The sequence below is a fragment of the Portunus trituberculatus genome, chromosome 12, assembly GCF_017591435.1.
Source record: "Portunus trituberculatus isolate SZX2019 chromosome 12, ASM1759143v1, whole genome shotgun sequence".
NCBI classification, from domain to species: Eukaryota; Metazoa; Arthropoda; class Malacostraca; order Decapoda; family Portunidae; genus Portunus; species Portunus trituberculatus.
In genome coordinates this window covers 12,371,148-12,392,577 of record NC_059266.1, presented here as the reverse complement: position 1 = coordinate 12,392,577, position 21,430 = coordinate 12,371,148, and the positions used below count along the sequence as shown (strand labels likewise).

Sequence of the window (21,430 nt, the reverse complement as noted above, 5' to 3'; positions counted from 1 at the left end):
GGGCTGAAATCCCTACTGTTCCTTGGCCTTGGGAGGGACATCATCTGATAGAATACATGGCGAATGAAAGAAAAATAAAAACATTTTCTGTTTAATGTCATACCTCGCCGAACACGAATTCGCCGAACACAAATCTCATGTATACACGAATCGATAAAATATACCATATTTCGCCGAGCACGACTTTGACCCGCGATTGCACAATTTGGTCTCCATTTGAATCTTCCGCTGGTCCTGGTGGATGCAAGCAACCTCCCCTCCCAAGCATCTTGGACTTGCCCCACACATTTGGGGGAGAAGGCTTTGATGACATGACTGAGGAAGATGTGGATGATGTGATTGACTCACATGATGCTGAGCCTTCACTTGAAGAGTTGCTGCAGCTGGAGGAAGAAGAGGTAAGAGGAGGTGCTGATGATGAGGATCTTGATGATGATGAAGAGACCATCAAGACTCTTTGTAATTTGCTGAAAGTCATGGAAGATGCAACATCCCTCTTCACTGAAACAGATCCCATCCTGGAGAGGAGCATTAAGTTTAAGAGGGATGTTGAGGAGCTTCTTGTGCCCTAGAAGGAGACCTTACGCCATACGGAAGCATCTGCCAGGCAGAGGCCCATCACTTCATATTTCAAGCCCTCTCCAACCAGTAAATAAACTAAATAAGGTACTAGTACTGTAGTTAAATAAAATGCGTGTTTGGTACTTCATTTATTGTTTTTTTTTCAGTCTTTTTGGTAAAAAAGTTTTATTTTGGGAGGATCTGGGAACCTAACCCTATTTTCCCATAGGGCCTATTATTCGCCCAACACGAATCTTGCCATGCACGAAAAGCTCAGGAACCTAACTGTCGTGTTGGGCGAGGTACAACAGTATTACTTTTGTGCAGTATTTTACATTTTATTATTATTATTTTTTTTATATATGACTATTTTCATGTATTTTAATCTCTGTAGGGGTGACTTTTGATGTGCTGGAATGAATATTTATATAGTAATTTTGATTTGCAGTAAGGTTTGCAGGAACACATATGTACCGTATAACGAGGACTTACTGCATATATATATATATATATATATATATATATATATATATATATATATATATATATATATATATATATATATATATATATATATAGGCAACCCCTGCTTAACGAAAGTTTACACAATGAAATTTAACTACAACGAATGTTTCCTTTTACTACCATCTGCTCGTTTAATGAACACCAAACTCAAAGATCTTTAACAAAATTTTATCCAGGTAATTTTTTCCAAGTTTGAAATCCCCTCCGTATCACACAAGCCGACAGCCTTTTGAATACACCAGCGCCTCTCGTGGACAAAACACGCACCACTCATTCCCCCGTTCAAAACAATAACAGCGTCAGCAGTAGCTCGTCTTCCCTCGCTCAACATGCCACCAAAACGCCCTGCAATGTCGCCTAGCGTTGCTAAGAAGACCAGTTAGTCTCTTACTCTTGAAGTGAAGCTTGATATTATTCACAGAAATGAGAGGTGAGAAAACTAATAGCATTGCTCGCCACCATGGCTTGACTCCATCTACTGTCTCTACTATTTTCAAGTTAGCAGACTCTATTAAGAAGGCTGGTGAGACCATAACTTCCTTGCAAGCTAAAAGAACCACCTGAACTCGTGACTCTACAATGGATAAAATGGAAAGCCTTGTGGAAATGTGGTACATAAGTTTTGTATGTGGTACAATGATGCACCCTTTGTTTACATCCCACAGGTTGCCAGCTAATGTCTTTCCCAATCCACTCCCTCCCTTCATAAATTTAAGATCAACTTTATAAAGTTATGTACATACATACATTAGTGTACATTATGATGACTTAAATTAAACTGCGTAAATGTTTAACTTCATATTTTATACTTTCATTAAACCTTTCACTGTACTATGATGTATTCTCGCTTTGTTTACACTCAAAGGAAGTTCAGTCAGGGGTTAAATTTGTTATAATTGGTTCACTTAGCGAAAATTTGCTTAACGAACGTTTTTTTTAGGAACATAACCCGTTCGTTAAACAGGGTTGCCTGTATATATATATATATATATATATATATATATATATATATATATATATATATATATATATATATATATATATATAAATAAATAAATAAATAAATATATATATATATATATATATATATATATATATATATATATATATATATATATATATATATATATATAATATAAATAAATATATATATACACACACACAGTGATGACTCCATACTCAAACATCTTAAAAGTCAAAATTTTCAACTCAAATGCAAAAATTTGACCTGGTATTTGAAAAATATTCTGAAGATAACAAACGAGAGAAAACATTCATTATTATGGTAAACTACAGTGGTACCTTGAGATTCAATTTTGAGTCATTCCATGACGGTGCTCATATCTCAAAACATTTTTCCCATTGAAATACATCGAAATGCCATTAATCCATCCCAACCTTCCCAAAACAGAAAACACCACTTTTTATGTGTTTTTAGGTGAAGAAAATGTATTTATAAGTAACAATTATTGTATAGGGGAGAGAAAGGAAGATTAGTATAACATAAGCTGCAAATTATCAAAAGTGAAATAGGAAGCAGCAAGGAATAGATGGAGAAAAAGAGGATGACTAAATAATTGGAAAGAATTTAAGGTAATAAGAAATGAATATGTCCAAACACTAAGAAAGAAACAAAGGAACTAAGAGAAAGACATAGTTGACAAATGCAAAAATGAGGCAAAGCTCTTTTATAAGAATGCTAATGGGAAAATAAAAAAAATGCAAACAACAGATATGCCAGGATGCAAGATCACAGGCAGAAGTAATGAATAAGTGCTTCCAATCAGAATTCAACAAAGAAAACAAGTCTGAAGGAAAACAAACAGGTTACGGGGACAAGGAAACGAGAAAGATCCATGTAGAAGTTGGGGAAATCAGGAAGCTTATGAAAACCTTGTATGTGAATAAGGCTCAAGGGCTACATGGGGTGTCAAAATGTTTTTATTTTTTAGTTATTATTATGGCCTATAGTGCCACTAAGTATACTTTAAGAGTATGGGAAGTGCTGTTCAGCTTCCACCCATAGTGAAACAGGCAATTTTATTTATAGTGGTGTCCATATACGAGCCCACATCACCTCCCAGGTGCATCTTTGGTGTAACCACCAAGAACCTGGGTATCATGTTGATAACTTTAAACCACTCGACAAATGGCATGGCTTCAAGGCAGTACTGCTGACCCTTGCTAACTCAGACTAATAGGGGGAAAGGTTGGTCCGCCAAAGGGGAATGTCTGACTTACACGAATTCCCCTCCCCTCACACACACGTGCAAAAAAACTTAGGACTTGGTGCAGGATTTTTTTATTTAACTTTTGGGAGATTTAAAATTTTGGGATTACAATTGTCTCTCTGAAACCTTCAGACCCTAAATTACCACCAGATGGTGTAGTTTATTTTTTTATAATTAAAAAGGAAGCCATTTTCAGATGTCTCATGTGGTTGCATCAAGCATGACTCGCGCCGTTCACAGTACGTGGCCAGGCGTCAGAAATACCATCCTTACAGGCATAAATTGACGAGGACTAGAATCAGAAACTTCAAGAAGAGAAGACAACAAGAAACAAACAAACATATCATTGGAAGACAGTTAGACTTTGAATCCTGGCCTCCCCTCTCCCCTCCGTCATACATGTTATTTCCTCCTCCAAGACTCTTGCCTCACCCCACACCTCACTACCATGCTTCTAAACCATCTCTCTATATCATAAGACTGCTATTATCTTTTCAAACATTGTTTTTTTCTCACTACCTTCATCATCACAACAACAAATCACACAACTCTCACAATAACATTATTACAAAAGATTAAGTTGAGACAGATGAGTAATAACTACTTCACTGTGTCATTATCTCACTTCAACACACTAATAATGACTCAGAGTGTCCAGTTCAGTAGTAGAACAGCAGATTGCCGTGACACTGCTGGTGGTGCCTTCCTAACCCTCAGTATGAGTGAATAATATTAATATTATCTAGAGAAGCAGGGATCTGATGCATTATCATCTTATCATGCTCCAGGAAGTCACTATTGTATACACAATCATGTGTGAAAATTTCATGTCAATCAGATGAATACCAATAGCAAAACAGACAAAATTACGAAAAATCTTTATGAGCGAATATCTTTAAAAACGGTTTTTTACACCAAAAATTTTCACAAAATTGGTATAAACTCTGACTTTTGTTTGTTATAATTTTAAACTACAGCTAAAATGAAGTTTTTATTGGGAATTAGAATTATGATAATGTCAATAGAAAATTAAATACAGGTAGGTGAGGGAAAAAAAAAAAAAAGGGGGGGGGGGTGGCAGGGAACAGTTAAACTCAGACTTTAATCCCTGGGTCAGAGTCCAACTTATCACAAAATCCAAGTTATCCAGGTCCGAGTTATTGAGGTTCGACAGTGTGTGGTGGGATTCGAACCTATGTGTGGATGTCTGTCCGATCCCATTCTCACCACCTTATCCACTACACCACCCCCTCCCTATTGAGGGAATGTCATGACCAGCTGGCAGAGATATTACATAACATCATAGTATGTTTTTTTAAAGAAGGAAAAGTCACTGTAGACTGGAAAAAGCCAAACACTGTACCAAATATCAAGGGAGGTAACTAAGAAGAACCATTGAACTACAGACCAGTGTCCCTAACAAGTGTGGTTCTAAAAATAACTGAAAAAATAGTCAAATACAGATGAATGCAATAGCTAGAAGAGTCACATACAATAACTGGAAGACAATTTGGCCTCAGAAGTGGAAGAACTTGTGTCACAAACTTATTGAGCTTCTACAGCAGAGCAATAGATATAATTCAGGAGAGGGACACATGGGCAAACTGTATTACTGGATCTTCAGAAAAGCTTTTGATGAAGTACCACACCAAAAATTGCTATGGAAAACTAAAATTATAGGTGGTTTACATGGAAAAGTACTGGATTGAATAACAAATTTCTTAAAGGCCAGAGAAATGAGAACAGTGATAAAAGGTGAAGAACCAAAATGGTGCAGAGTTATAAGTGGAGTTCCACAAGGAATGGTTCTGGCCTCTGTAATGTTCATAGTGTATACCAGTGATACAGTTGATGAGGTGGACAGTTATAAAAGCTTATTTGCAGATGATGCAAAGTTACTGAAACAAGTGGAAAATTACATGGATAGTGAAATACTACAGAAAGACTTGAATAAGATACACAAGCGGAGCAAGAAATGGGAAATGGAATGTAATGCAAAAAAGTGCAAAAGGAAAATGATAAAACTAGAGAAAAGCAATAGAAGACAGAAGAGATCTTACACTATGCCAGACGTAGAAATTTAGAAAACAAGAGGATAAAGACCTGGTGGATATTACAATAAATGAAAATTTGACACTGGAGTAACACATCAACAACATAGTTGGGAAATATATGAGTTACTAGGAAAAATTAAATGAGCATTTACTTATATAGATGAAGAGATGATGAAGAAACTAATAGAATACAGGCAACCCCCGTTTAACGAAGGAGTTACGTTCCTAAAAAACACTTCGTTAAGCGAAACTTCGTTAAGCGAACTGATTATAACAAGTATAACCACTGATTTGAACTTCCACTTAGAGTAAGCAAAGTGAGAGTGCATCATAGTACAGTAAAAGGTTTAATAAAAGTAAAAATTATGAAGTTAAATATTTAGGTAGTTTAATTTAAGTCATAATGTACACTAATGTATGTATGTACGTAACTTTATAATGTTGATGATCTTAACTTTATGAAGGGAGGGAGAGTGAAACGGGAAATACACTAACCGGTAACCTGTGGAATGTAAACAAAGTGCGCATCATGGTACTGCATACAAAACTTATGTACCACATTTCCACAAGGCTTTCCATTTTATCCATTGTAGAGTCACGAGTTCTGGTGGTTCTTTTAGCTTGCAAGGAAGATGAGGTCTCACTAGCCTTCTTAATAGAGTATCTTGACTTGAAAATAGTAGACAGTAGATGGAGTCAAGCCATGGTGGGAAGCAATGTTATTAGTTTTCTGGCCTCTCTCTTGTCTGTGAATAATACCCAGCTTCACTTCGAGAGTAAGACACTTCCTGGTCTTCTTAGGAACGTTAGGCCACATAGCAGGGTGTTTTGGTGGTAAGTTGAACTAAGGAAGATGAGCTGCTGGTGACGCTGTTATGTTTTGACTCGGCAGTGAGTGGTGCGTGTGATCTTGATCTTGATCTTGATGCTACAGGTGACACAGAATTTCTTCTGAGTCGGGCCTTTGACTCGGCAGAGCCTGTGTTGTCCACGAGAGGCTTGATCTTGATCTTTATTCTATAGGTGTCTCAGGATTCCTCCTGAGGCAGGCCTTAGTACCAGCAGCTCCTGATGTATTCAAAAGCCTGTCAGCTTGCATGATACAGTGGGGCTTTCAAATTTGGAAAAAAAATTACCTGGATAAAACTTCGTTAAAGCGAGTTTGGTGTTCGTTAAACGAGCAGATGGTATTAAAATGAAACCTTCGTTATAGCGAAATTTCGTTGTGTGAACCTTTGTTAAACGGGGGTTGCCTGTACATGATTTAACATTAACTAGAATATGCTGCACTTATATGGTCACCACATAATAAGAAAGATATGAGGAAGATAGAAAGGATTCAAAGAACTGCAACCAAAATGGTTCCAAGTTTGAGAGACCTAACCTATGTGGACAGATTAAAAGATATTAAAACTTTCAACATTGCAACAGAGGAGAGAAAGAGACCTAATTGTTATATACAGGGCATGGAAGAGGATGGACACAGTTGAAAAAGAAGAGCTATTAGTGTGGGACTCAAGACATACAAGGGGACACGGAATGAAATTGAAAAAGACTGCTGGCAGAAGAGACATTAAAAATACGAATAGCTTTCCAAACAGAAGCATAGAAATATGGAACAAGTTGGGTGAAACAGTGGTTCAAGCAAGAAATGTTAAACTTTAAAGCTAAACTAGATGACTATAAGTATGGAGACAGGACAGCACAAGCCTAGCTCTTTTTCTGTAAAACACAAATAGGTATACACATGAACACATACGCACCATTAGCATAGATGACCTCGGCAGCACCAGATGTGGGCACAATGATCTTGCGTTCAGGCGGAGGCTTGGAGGGAAGCACATTTTCATCATAGCGGTAATTTTCCCGCACTGTTTGTCTCACTACATCAGGTTTATGGTTCTGGATCTCCTCATACACAGCCTGAGAAATGTGAAGACATGAAGGGACATGTAGTAACAGAAAAGTGGTACGAGTGAGGTACTGTAGCTGTAGTGAGATGGTGTGATTGGGACAATTACAAATGGTTCCTTACTTAATGAAGTAGGTTCTTTAACAATGCTCTTAGATAGCGAGACAAATCAAGAAAACAAATTCTAGTTAGAGAAAATCAATGGTCAGAAGTCATGATGTGTAAATTAAACCATACTTCATATCCTCTTGTCTGCCTTATGTCCTACACACACACATTATATATATATATATATATATATATATATATATATATATATATATATATATATATATATATATATATATATATATATATATATATATATATATATATATATATATATATATATATATATATATATATATATATATATATATATATATATATATATATATATATATATATATATATATATATATATATATATATATATATATATATATATATATATATATATATATATATATATATATATATATATATATACAGTAAGGTCGAGTTACGTCAGAGTTACGTTCCTGAAACATGACGTAAGTCGATTTTGTACGTAACTCGAGTTTTGTACTTTCAAAGCATATCATCGAGTTTTCAACGAATCATTTTTATGGTTATTCAGGTAAGTAAAAGGTTATATTGTTACTGGTATATTATTTACAACTATGTAGGAATATATTGATTAGGGCCGCGAACGAAGGACTGCAGGTTGCGAGAGGGCGGCCTGAGGCCGCCAGGAGGGTGGGCAGGTCGAATGTTGTGACACCCAGGGCGGACAGCTGTGAGCTTTGTGGAGTGCGGTAGGAGTAGAAGCGTTATATAAGTAAAAGGTTATATTGTTATATTATTTACAAGTATGTAGGAATATGAAACACAAGCTTGTTTTTGTTGTTGATTAGGGCTGTGAACGTGAAGGACTGCATGTTGCCAGAGGGGTGAACGCCTGAGGCCGCCAGGAGGGTAGGCAGGTCGAATGTTGTGATGCCCAGGGCGGACAGCTGGGAGCGTAGTGCAGTGCGGTGGGAGTAGAAGCGTGGGCAGCGGGGCAGGAAATGCAATAGGAAAGGGCAATAGGAATCAGCAGACAAGCGCAGACGGTGCAAGTGAGCTGCGAGTGTCGTGTGGCCCAGGCGAAGGCTCCGGAGTTATTGTTGTGATAGATGCGTGAGCCAACTATATTGTTTATGTGTTTTTCTGGTGATAAATTCTTGTTTATTGTAATACTGAGGTATTTTTCTTTTTTAATTTTCTGAATTTCCATGCTTCCCATAGTGTAAGACCTTATCTGTTTTCTTTTCCTTTCCCTAGTTCCATCACTTTGCACATTTTTACATTAAATTCCATTTTCCAGTTTTTGCTTTACTTGTTTATCTTATTCAAGTCTTTCTGTAACATTTCACAATCCATGTCATTTTCCACTTGCTTCAGTAACTTTACATTATCTGCAAATAAGCTTATATAACTGCTCATCTCATCTACCATATCATTAATAGACACTTTGAACATTACTGGGGCTAGGACTGTTCCCTGTGAAACTCCACTTATACTCTACACCATTTTGATCCTTCACCTTTTATCACTGTTTTCATTTCTTTGTCTTATGAGAAATCTGCTATCCAATCCAGTACTTTTCCTTGTAGACCACCTATATTTTTAGTCTTCCATAGCAACTTCTGATGTGGTACCTTATCAGATGCCTATTTTAGATCCAAGTAGACACAGTCTGCCCATCTGTCCCTCTCCTGAATTATATCTATTGCTCGGCTGTAGAAACTAAAAAGTTTGTGACACAAGATCTTAAATTTCTGAAACCAAATTATCATCCACTCAATGTATGTGGCTCTTCTAACTATTCCATCCACATGCCTTTGATAATTCTTTCAGCTAGTTTTGCAACCATGCTTGTTAGGGACACTGGTCTGTAGTTCAATGGTTCTTCTTTATCACCCCCCTTGAAAATTGGTGCAATATTGGATCTCTTCCAATCTAAGGGATTTTTCCTTCCTTAAAAGAACATACTATGATATTATGTAATATCCCTGCCAGGCGTTCACTGCATTTCCTCGGTATCCAATTTGACAACCCATCCGGTCCTTTAACCTTATTCACATCTTATACCTAACATTTTCATAATCTTGATTTCTTTGACTTCCACTTGGATCTCCTTCATTATCTTGTCCTTGTGCCCTGTTCTTGCTCCTTCAAACTTATTTTCTTTGGTGAATACTGATTGAAACCACCTATTCATCATTCCTGCCTGTGATCTTGCATCCCCATATATGACATTATCAACTTTTAATCTATATATTGTTTGCATTTTTTTAATTTTCCCGGTAACATATCTAATATAGAAGAGTTTCAGCTCATTTTTGCATTTGTCAACTTTATTTTTCTCATAATTCCTTTGTTCCTCTCTTAGTGTTTGGACACATTCATTTCTTATTACCTTAAATTCTTCCCCATTATTAAATCCTTCTCTCTTTCTCCATCTATTCCATGCTGCTTCCTTTTTCACTTTTGCTAATTTATATCTTGTGTTATACCAGTCTTCCTTCCTCTCCCCCTCACTGAATCTGATTTTAGGAACATGTCTGTTAGTCCCTTCACTATAAATGTTCATAAATATACCCAACTTTCTCTATACATTATTCGACTTTTACAGTTGGTTACTCTCAACGTCTGAAGCTTGTGAAATCTCCTTTTTTGTAATTGTATCTTCCACTCTTTGTAAAGTTTGTTCTTCTTTACTGTTGAGCTGCTTTCCAGGCTAAATTAAATTAATCGATGGTTGCTTTTACCTAGAGGGCACTGTTAATAGATTTAGGAGAAGAGCAGTGGCTGTCTACCACAGCTGCAATAGAACAGTCAGAAAGGAAGCTTGAGATAACGTTATAGAGAGAAGGATAGAAACCATGAGAGAAGGATAGAAACCATAGGTGAGCAGTTTAGAAATCAAAGCTTTGTGCCAGACTCTATCAAAAGCTTTTGATATATCTAATGCGACAGCAAAAGTTTCACTGAAATCTCTAAAAGAGGATGACCAAAACTCAGTAAGGAACACCAGATGATCACCAGCAGAGCGACCTTGACGGAAGCCATACTGGCGATAAGATAGAAGATTGTGAAGTGACAGATGTTTAAGAATCTTCCTATTGAGGATAGATTCAAAGACTTTAGACAAGCAAGAGATTAAAGCTATAGGATAGTAGTTTGAGGGATTAGAACGGTCACTCTTTTTAGGAACAGGCTGAATGTAAGCAAACTTCCAGCAAGAAGGAGAGGTAGAAATCGATAGACAAAGTTGAAAGAGTTTGGCCAGGCAAGGTGCAAGCATGGAAGCACAGTTTTTGAAAACGATGGGAGGGACTCCATCAGGTCCATAAGCTTCCGAGGGTGTAGGCCAGCGAGGACGTGGAAAACATCATTACGAAGAACTTTAATCATTGGTATGAAATAGTCAGAGAGAGGAGGAGAGGAAAGAACAAGCCTAGAATCTTCTGTGGTGGAGTTGTTAGCAAATGTTTGAGAGAAAAGTTCAGCTTTAGAGACAGATGAGATGGCAGTGATGCCATCAGAATGAAATAAAGGAGGGGAAGATGAAGAAGTAAAGTTATTGGAGATGTTTTTGGCCAGATGCCAGAAGCTATGAAGGAAGTTGGAGTTTGAAAGTTTCTGACATTTTATGGAAGTGTTTGGCAAATTGAAGAACAAACTTAGCATGATTTCAGGCAGAAATATAAAGTGCATGAGATTCAGGAGATGGAGGGCTCAAAGTACCTTTTGTGGGCAACCTTTCTCATGTATAGCACAAGAACAGGCTGTGTTAAACCAAGGTTTAGAAGGTTTAGGTAGAGAGAAAGAAGGAGGAATGTACACCTCCATGCCAGACACTAACACCTATGTTATGTGTTCAGCACACAGAGATGGGTCTCTGACAAGGAAGCAGTAATCATTCCAGGGAAAATAGCATAATACCTCCTCAGGTCTCCTCAATGGGCAGAGGCAAAAGGATTTGAGGTAAGGAAGAGATCAAGAATGTTGGGCATGTCTCCAAGATGGTCAGGAATACGAGTAGGGTGTTGCACCAGTTGCTCTAGGTCATGGAGGATAGCAAAGTTGAAGGCTAGTTCACCAGGATAGTCAGTGAAGGGAGAGGAAAAGCCAAAGCTGGTGGTGAACATTGAAATTTCCAAGGATGGAGATCTCTGCAAAAGGGTAGAGGGACAGAATGTGCTCCACTTTGGAAGTTGAATAGTCAAAGAATTTACTATACTCAGAGGAGTTATGGAAGAGATAGACAGCACAAATAAATGTAGTTAGAGAGTGTCTGTTGAGTCTAAGCCAGATGGTGGAAAACTCTAGTAAAGATTCAAGAGCGTGGGCACGAGATCAAGTTAAATTGTTGTGCACATAGACAACTGTATTAGGATGCTGTATTAAGAGTAGCCAATTTTAAATTTTGAGTGAAGAAGTATGTGTAGTAAGTGCATGTAGTTTTGTGAGAAGGAGAGTTGTCTTCAGAGGGCAGGCTGTAACTGTCCCACTTGAGTTGTCATGCAGAATAGCAAAGTTGAAGGCTAGTGCATCAGGATGGTCAGTGAAGGAGGAGGAAAGCCAAAGCTGGTTGTGAACACTGAAATCTCTAAGAATGGAGATCTCTTGGAAAGGGTAGAGGGACAGAATGTGCTCCACTTTGGAAGCTAGATAGTCATAGAATTTACTGTAGTCAGAGGAGTTAGGAGAGAGATAGACTGCACAGATGAACTTAGTTAGAGAGTGACTGTTGAGTCTTAGCCAGATGATGGAAAATTTGGAAGATTCAAGAGTGTGGGCACAAGAGCAAGTTAAGTCGTGCACATAGACGCAATATCCAGCTTTGGAACAAAAATGAGAATAGACTGCCCTGCTTGAGTTGTGAGACACATAAAGATACATTCAGTGAGATCCCAGCTAGCTTTAATAGAAGGTTCATAACACCCCAGAACTGATCCAGCCCAAAATTGGTCTGGAACAGAACTAGGGCTATTAGACATCGCTGGGAATAAATTATCGTTTCGATGGATGTCTACATTGCACGTACCAAAATAAACACGCTACGCGTTACGCGCTGAATCCAGTGACATGGGAAAGCTTCACTGTCTTTTTTACAGTGTGATGCCATTACTCCTTGTGGTAAGACTCTTTTATAGAATTAAAATTCCTTCTATCTTTTTTATGATACATAGAAAAAAAACAAAAAAAAAATTCCAGTTTCTTTTAGTTTGGAAATGTAATGAAAATTTCAAATAAAATATGTTTTAGAAATTAAGGTTGGTAAATCTGCTTTCACACATCCTTTGGCTTTGAAAACATACTAAAATACCACATTAAAATGATAAAGAAAAAAAAAAAATGATTATTACCCCTGTAGTCTTTCACAGTCACTGCTAAAGCCATATACACATGTTTACATCTCATAACAGGATTGGTACATAGACTATTAGCAAATATCAAAGTTTTTAAATGTAAAATATTGGGGTCTAAGGATTCACTTTCAACAAATAAGAACAAAAAGTTTATTGCATGGAAAGTTATAGCTGCTGGGATACATATTCCAAATCTGGTCTCAGATTTACTCTATCACATCACATATTTCTGCTATCACCATATAATTTTTTACTTTCTATTGTTTGGGATATGCAGAAATATTTTTCTGGCAACATCTGGCATGTTATTGTTTTCCTTTCCATTGTCAAAGGAAATGTGAGACAATTGTTTTTCACCTGTAGTGCAAAAAGTTAGTACAGGTTGAACCTCCTTAATCTGGTATTCTTTCATCCAGCAACACCTGTAATCCGGCAAAATTTTTGTTTGCCGGAATTTTTGAATTGGCCAAAGTACAGTAAAAGTCTTGAAATCCAGAAGTCATGGGGGTTCAGGCATTCCGGATTCTAGGATTTTCCGGGTTGTAAGATATTAAGGCTGAAAGTCAGATTAAAATCTTGAGGGTACTATGTAAACCCCACTAAACTAACCCCAACTTGCTATATCTCTTTGTAGTACTGTCATAACATCTTACAGGGATTGCTACTACCACCAGTCCACTGTGTACTTCCTCACCACACCACACAAGATTTACGTAGGCTTTTTTTTTTTTTTTTTTTGAAGATTTGCCAGACTATGGGGGGAGTGGCATGGGCCTTTCCAGCCATTATGGCAGCCCATATGTGATGATTGCTCTTTTCCTACTTGTCAACTTGTATTTGTGTAGGTGATTTCACTATTTTACGTACGCTATTCCACCATCCACATATACTGAGAAGTTTGAGTGATTGTACTGTACTGTACCCCACATAATATGTATACAGTCCACAATACTTATGTCACACTTTATTAAATAATTTTAAATATAATACAAAACACATTTCTTAACATAAAACATTTAATGATGTCTGATAAAGGGAAACAAAAAGAAAGGAAGGCCTCCAACATTATACGCCAGCCAATCACGTCACCGGCGTCGAGCATACACCAGCTGGACCACCCACGCAGATAACAGGACTCCGCAACACACACACACACAAACGCACGCACGCACGCACATCACCTACAAAAACATAAAACACCATTTATAATACCTCCAAATATTATTCTCTTACGAGTTTGTGTTAAACTCAATGTCGGTGATGACATGTTCGGTTTCGGCTATTACTATTACTTATTTATTACTATTATTTCTTACTTTTTACATATTTAACTTAGCCTTTCAAATTTTTCGGATTATAAGGATTTCTGGATTGTAAGGTTCCGGATTTAAGGACTTTTACTGTAATTTGCCAGACCGCCGCTAGGACGCGGCGGCGCTGTACTGTGTTTTGGAGCCCGGGCATTCTGGGTCAAATTTGGATCAGTACCACGCTGCCGCTCATTGCAAGCACCACCCCCCCCAGGTGCATTAAAATTTTTTCTATAATATTTGCCCCTAACATGGCTTCCAAGTGACTAGGAAGTGATAGTGTTGTGTGTGAACCAAAGAAAAAGTGCAAACATATGACAATATCAGTGCAACAGAAAGTGGACCTATTGAGGAAGCTAGATAAAGGTGTTTCAGTGCGGACCCTATGCCAACAGTACAACATTGGCTCATCAACCGTCTATGATATAAAAAAGCAGAATCAACTTCTGAAGTTTTACAGAGAGTGTGAGAGCAAGAAGAACATGGAGGTTCGTAAAACACTTAAGGAGGGTAAAAGCAGTGATATAGACAGTGCTCTCATACAGTGGTTTAAGCTTCGGTGCGCTGGTAACGTCCAAGTGTCCAGCGAGATGATAATGGCGTAGGCAAAAATTTTCCATGCTGAACTTAATTTACGTGTTTTTCTATATACTTTTGCATGTATATTTTCATGTACAACTATCATATATCAAAACAATGTTACAGCTACACTTGCATAATGCAGGGTAAGTATATAGAGGGTGTTTAGGGGACCACCTATAGTTCGGAATTTTCCATGGTCCGGCAAGTCTAAGGTCCGGTGGCTGCCGGATTTGGGAGGTTCAACCTGTATCACTCAAATCTGTTAGGATACGATTCTTTTGTGTTGAGTTTTCTTTTTTTCTTATACATATTGTTAGTTATTTTGGGTAAAATTTTCCTTTGTTTACTGAGGGAACGGGTTATATATATCAACTTATTTATAGCAACAGTTTGAATTAATTTACATGAAAACAAAGTTTCTATAAATGTGAAGACCAAAGTAATTGCACTGATAGTTATGACCTACATAATTGTGTTTTTTCTTTTCAGATTGTGATTACTTAGCAGTTAGAATGAACAGAACACAGCTAAGGCTACAACTTCACAAAGAAGAAAATGCTGTAATGACCCAAACTTATTTTGTTACATCTGCGGAAACTACACTTTAAAAGATCAAAGGCACAACATAACTACTTCCATCAAAAAAATGTACTTTGCCTTCTTAAAGGTACATTTTGGAGACCAAGACAAAAGTTGGGCTCCTCACATAATGTGCAAAACATGTGTTGAAACCATATAATCATAGACTCAAGGAAAGAATGCTAAGTTCAAGTTTGGTATTCCAATGGTTTGGAGAGAACTGACAAACCATTTTGATAACTACTACTTTTGTCTTGTTGATGTGAAAGGTTTCAATAAGAAAACCAAGCATCTCTTGAAATATCCAGATATCTCTTCTGCCATTCGACCAGTTGCACACTGTGATGAAATACCTGGACTGGTATTTGCTGGGCTGCCTGAGATTGATGATGATGTCATCAATACAACAACTTCTAATACAGATGAAGATGAACTGACTGACATTTTCTACCATCTGATGCAGATTGTGATACACCTTCTCTGTTAAATCAGGCTGAATTAAATGATCTAGTAAGAGATTTGTTTTTTGCCAAAGATGTCTGTTGAATTGTTAGCTTCCAGGTTGAAAGAAAAAAGAATACTAGAACCTGGCACAAGTGTTTCCTTCCATTGTAACAGAGAAGCAGAACTGAGGAAGTATTTTAAGTCTGATGCTCAACTTATGTATTGTAGTGATGCTGAAGACCTTCAGCTTGCTATAAAACTACCTGTATATAACCCAAGAGGGTGGAGACTTTTTATTGACAGTTCCAAAAGGAGCTTGAAATGTGTTCTGCATCACATTGGAAACAAGTTTGGTTCTATTCCAGTAAGACATGTGAAACAAGTTTGGTTCTATTCCAGTAAGACACTTGGTAAACATGAAAGAAGAATATGTCAGCATCAAAATTGTTCTGGAGAGGTTGCAGTATCATGTACATGTATGAATGGTTAATCTGTGTACACTTCAAAATGCTGAACCTTTAGCTGGGTCAGCAAGGAGGTAACATACAGTATCCCTGTTTGTGTTATTGAGACAGAAGGACAACAACCAATCACTGGGCAAAAAAGGAATGGCCCCCAAGAAGGAGTTTGACACCTGGTGAGAAGATCATCAATGATCCTCTTGTTAAAAAAAACTTGGTTTGATGAAACAACTTGTGAAATCCCCTGATCACAATGCAGACTGCTTTTACCACATATGTTCAACCTCTCCACGTCTGAGTGAAGAGAAGAAGAAGGTAGGAGTATTTGATGGATCTCAGATAAGAACAGTTCTCAGGAGATGCCCACTTTAGTAACAACAATGAATGCACTAGAGGCTAGAGCTTGCATGGCTTTCTCTGATGTAATAAAGAATTTTCTTGGAAACCGGAAAGCTGAACACTGTAGAGATTGTAGAGGAACTGCTTTTGAGTCTTAAATCACTTGGATGTAAAATGAACATCAAGTTACATTACGAACACAGTCATTTGAGTGATTTTCCAGAGAACCTGGATGACATTATTGAAGAACAAACTGAATGCTTTCATCAAGACATTAAAGTTATGAAAGAACACTACCAAGGCAAATAGGACTACATTATGATGGTCAACTACTGTTGGAGCTTGAAGGGAGATGTTCAGATGTGCTTGATAGAATGTCAAAAAAAAAGTTCATGTAGCTGTAACTTAATCATAAACAATAAACATTTTATACATCTCTGCATGTCATTCTTTCTCTATAAGCACAAAATTGCCAATTACTGTAATTATGTAATATATATATTTTTTTTATGCAAGAGGGAAATTTGCAAAGGGCAACAAAACATAAAAAAAAAAGGCCCACTTGAAAGCAAGCTCCCTAAAAGAATAGTAAAGAATTAGCTGAGTCTGAAACAAATGTCCTGAAACCTTCCTCTTAAATGAAGTTCAGTTTTAGGAAGATGGAAATATAGAAGCAAGCAGGGAGTTTTATATTTTACCAGAGAAAGGTATGAATGATTGAGAATACTAGTTAACTCTTGTATTAGAGAGCTGGACAGAACAGGGATGAGAGGAAGAAAAAAGCCTTGTGCAGTGAGGCCGCAGAAGGAAGGGAGGCATGCAGTTAGCAAGATAAATAGAGCAATTAACATGAAAATAGCAATAAAAGATAAGAGATGCAACATTTCAGGGGTGAGAAAGAGACTGAAGACAGTCAGTTAGAGGAGAATTGATGAGACAAAAGATTTTGATTCCATCCTATCTAATAAAATTGTGTGAGTGGAATCCCCCCAAACACATGAAGAGTACTCCATACAAGGACAGATAAGGTCCTTGTACAGAATTAGCAGCTGGAGGGGCTATATAAAAAAAAAAAAAAAAAAAAAAAAACTCTGCTGGAGATGCCGCAGAACGCCTAACTTCATAGAAGCTATTTTAGCAAGAGATGAGATGTGAAGTTTCTAGTTAGGATTATGAGTAAAGGACAGACCGAGGATATTATAACATAACATAACATAACATAAATAATAGGATAACAAAGGGCCACCAGGGCCCATCTAGGTTATCCTGTATCAGTCGCACAGCAACCTCGTCATCAGTACTTAAAGATACACTTACAAGTACACAATACATTATATACTAATTCTAAATATTTGGCCCATTAACAGGGCTAAGTCCTGCAACGAATTCCTCTACAATCTGTAATCCCCATACATGGGGATCATGTCTTGTTTAACTATAGTAAATTTCTTATAAAAACTATCATGCAGCGCTATACATAATTATAAATCTAATAAATTTAAGTGCTTATCTAATCTGTTTTTAAACATTGTCAAACTAGTGCTATTTACAACCGTCTCTGGCAATGCATTCCAGAAGTCTACCACCCTATGACTAAAGAAATATTTTCTTATATCTAACCTGCAGCCTTGCTTTCTAATCTTCCTGCCATGATTTCTAGTCCTACTTCCTCCTCTAAGGTAAAGAAAGATCTCACATCTATGTAGTTTGTATCTGAGAACATTTTAAATAACTCTATCATATCCCTCTTATACATCTCCTCTCAAATGAAAACATGTTTAATTCCTTTAATCTATCTCTATACTCCAGGCGCTTCAAAGCTGGTATCATCCTAGTTGCTCTTCTCTGAACTGCTTCTAACATGTTGATATCCTGCCTATAGTGGGGTGACCAGGCCTGTATGCAATACTCTAAATGGGGCCTAACATAGGAATTATATAAGCTACGCACCACTTCCTTACTTTTATAACTAACATTTCTATTTATAAAACCCAGGATCCTATTTGCCCTATTTCTTGCTTCTAAACATTGCTTTGAAAATTTCATAGTCCTGTCTATCACTACTCCTAAATCCTTTCCTTCCTCTACTGCCTCTAGCCAACATCCCTCCATCTCATAGTTAAAGTTTGTGTTGTCTTTACCTAAATGCATAACCTGACACTTTTAGAATTAAACTCCATCTGCCACCTGTCTGCCCATGCTATCAGCCTGTCCAGGTCTCGTATTCTGTAATTGTCCTTTTCACCCTGTACTGCACATGCTATCTTAGTATCATCTGCAAACTTTGATACTTTGCTACTAATTCCTATATCTAAATTGTTAATGTACACCAAGAAAAGAAGAGGTCCTAGCACTGATCCTTGGGGTACCCCACTAACCACTTCCTTCCACTCAGACATTGCCCCATTTAATACTACTCTCTGTTTCCTATCAGAAAGCCATTCACTAATCCAATCAACTAACCTACCCCTATCCCATGTAGTCTCAATTTGTACACTAGCCTCCTATGCGGTACCTTATCAAACGCCTTGCTAAAATCTAGATATATAACATCTATGCTATTTCCATCATCTAACTCCTTGGTAATATATTCTAAGATATCGAGCAAATTTGTAAGACAGGACCTCCCTGATCTAAAGCCATGTTGGGTATCTCTAATTAATCTATTCTCATTTAAATGCTCCCAAATACTACCCTTAATGATTTTCTCTAGTATCTTACATACTATACTAGTTAAACTGATCGGTCTATAATTATTCGCATCATCCTTCCTACCTTTTTTAAATATTGGAGTAACATTAGCTAACTTCCAGTCCTGTGGTATCTCAGCAAACCTAAGTGATCTTTCAAAGATTAACTTAAGTGCTTCAGAAATACTGTCTACACCCTCCCTAAGTACTCTGGCATGTAGCTCATCAGGACCACTAGCTTTCCTATCGTCTAGTTCAAGAATAAATTTCCTAATAATTCCCGGTTTTATATCAATATTTTCTAAAGCTCTTAAACTACTCGTCGCACTGTTTGTAACAGGATTTCCTATTCTTTCCTAGTAAATACTGAAGAAAATTGTTCATTCAATAATTCTACTATGTCTTCATTTTGATCCACTACTACACCATCTTTTCTGAGTGGTCCAATCCTATCCTTATTTCTTTTATCACTGACCTTGTAATAACTATATAATTTTTGGGATCTTTACTCCCAGCTCTAGCTAGTTTTATCTCTGCCTGCCTTTTACTTTTTTTATAACCTTACTCAAATCATCTCTGACCTGTCTGTACCTAATCAAATCTACATCTTCCCACTTTTCTGCAACTCTCTGTATGCCCTCTTCTTCTCTCTGATCTGGCTACCTATCTCATGAGTCCACCATAATGGCTTCCTGTTTCTCTGCCTTATATCTTTGTAAGGGATACACTGCATCACTATACCCTTTACTACAACCTTAAAAATATCCCACATCTCCTGTGCAGTTTTATTTCCAAAACTATCTTCCCAGTTTACCTCTCCTAATAACTGACGTAACCTACCATAATTGCCTTTCTGATAGTTTGGGACTCTAGTCTTATTCACTATATTATCCCTACTGGAATTAATGATAAATCTAATTATATGATGGTCACTGTTTGCTAAAGTCTCTCCTACCTCAACTTCCTTTAAACAATGCTCAATATTTGTTAGTACTATGTCTAAAACCTTCCTCCCCTAGTAGGTTTATCTACCATCTGCACTAAATAGTTATCCTGAAAACTTTCCATAAACTTATTTTCACTAGCATCTCCTACCATCCTCTCCCAGTTTACTGACTTAAGATTAAAATCCCTAAGATAATTGTCTGACTAGTACACCCCTATTTATCTCATCTACCATAAGGTTGTCTACCTCTGCTGACTGGTTAGGTGGTCTATAAAAGCTCCTACTCTAATAACCTTACTTTTGTTTACTCTAACATCCAGCCATAAGGACTCTACTCTGTTATCTACCTTAATACCATTAACCTGACTGGAAATGAAGGATTTTTACATAAATAACTACTCCTCCACCTATCCTACCAATTCTCTGGTGTAAATACATAATGTATCCATCTACTTCATATTCTTTCCTATTTTCCTAAACTTTTCCTCATTTACCCATGCCTCTGTGACACATACAACATCTAAGTCCTCCTCAACTATATAACTAGATAACTCGTCCTTCTTGTTCCTAAGACTCCTGGCATTTACATAAAAACATTTAAGTCCTGCTACCTTCCTAGATGCTGTCTCCTTATTTGGAATCCTAATCTTATTCTCTCCTATTTGCACCTGGAAATCTTTCCTAATCTTTTCACTATCTCTGTTTATCCTATCTAATTTATGTCTAGCATCTTTCTTCTGGAATGCATTTGCTACCTCACCCCTACACTCCATCCCAACTCCCCTCCAGACATCCACTCAGCACATCCACACCCTTCCTACTCAGATGCACACCATCCCTAGCATACAAATCCCTTCGCCCATAGAACCTATCCCATACATCCACAAAGCTGACACCCACATCCTTACACATCCCTTTTACCCGATCATTCACACCAATGGCTCTAGACAACCATTCCCTGCTAACATACACACGAGGCAAGATTCCTGACACTACACACCTCCTACCACTCTCCCTTATCTTGCCTAACATCTCCCGAAATCTTGCCACTAACTCCTCCGACCCACCTGCTCTGACATCGTTCCCACCTACGTGCAAAACTACTACACCTCCTCTCCATCCCCCCAACCCTCTTCTGCACCTCCTCACTCACTGCCTTCACACCTGCACCAGGCATACACACGTTTGTCCTCCTATCCCTGTCTTTCCCACAGAAAGTGCTATCTAAATACCTAACCTGAGAGTCACCCACCACACACACCTGAGGTGTGCTAGGCACAACCCTCCTCCTCCTCTCCTCTACCCCCTTCTTTCTCCTTTCACTCACCACAACCACTTCATTCACTCCACTCTCA

General features: G+C 37.5%; 1 protein-coding gene across 2 annotated transcripts in view; it reads right to left on the bottom strand.

Moving 5' to 3' along the window:
• Positions 1-21,430, bottom strand: part of LOC123502589 (enhancer of mRNA-decapping protein 3-like) — a 75,380-nt gene that overhangs the window by 4,504 nt on the left and 49,446 nt on the right. For both annotated transcript variants that reach the window (XM_045251743.1, XM_045251742.1), the window contains exon 5: positions 7,135-7,294. In XM_045251743.1, coding sequence (XP_045107678.1) covers positions 7,135-7,294 — 160 coding nt within the window. The remainder of the gene's footprint in view (positions 1-7,134; positions 7,295-21,430) is intronic.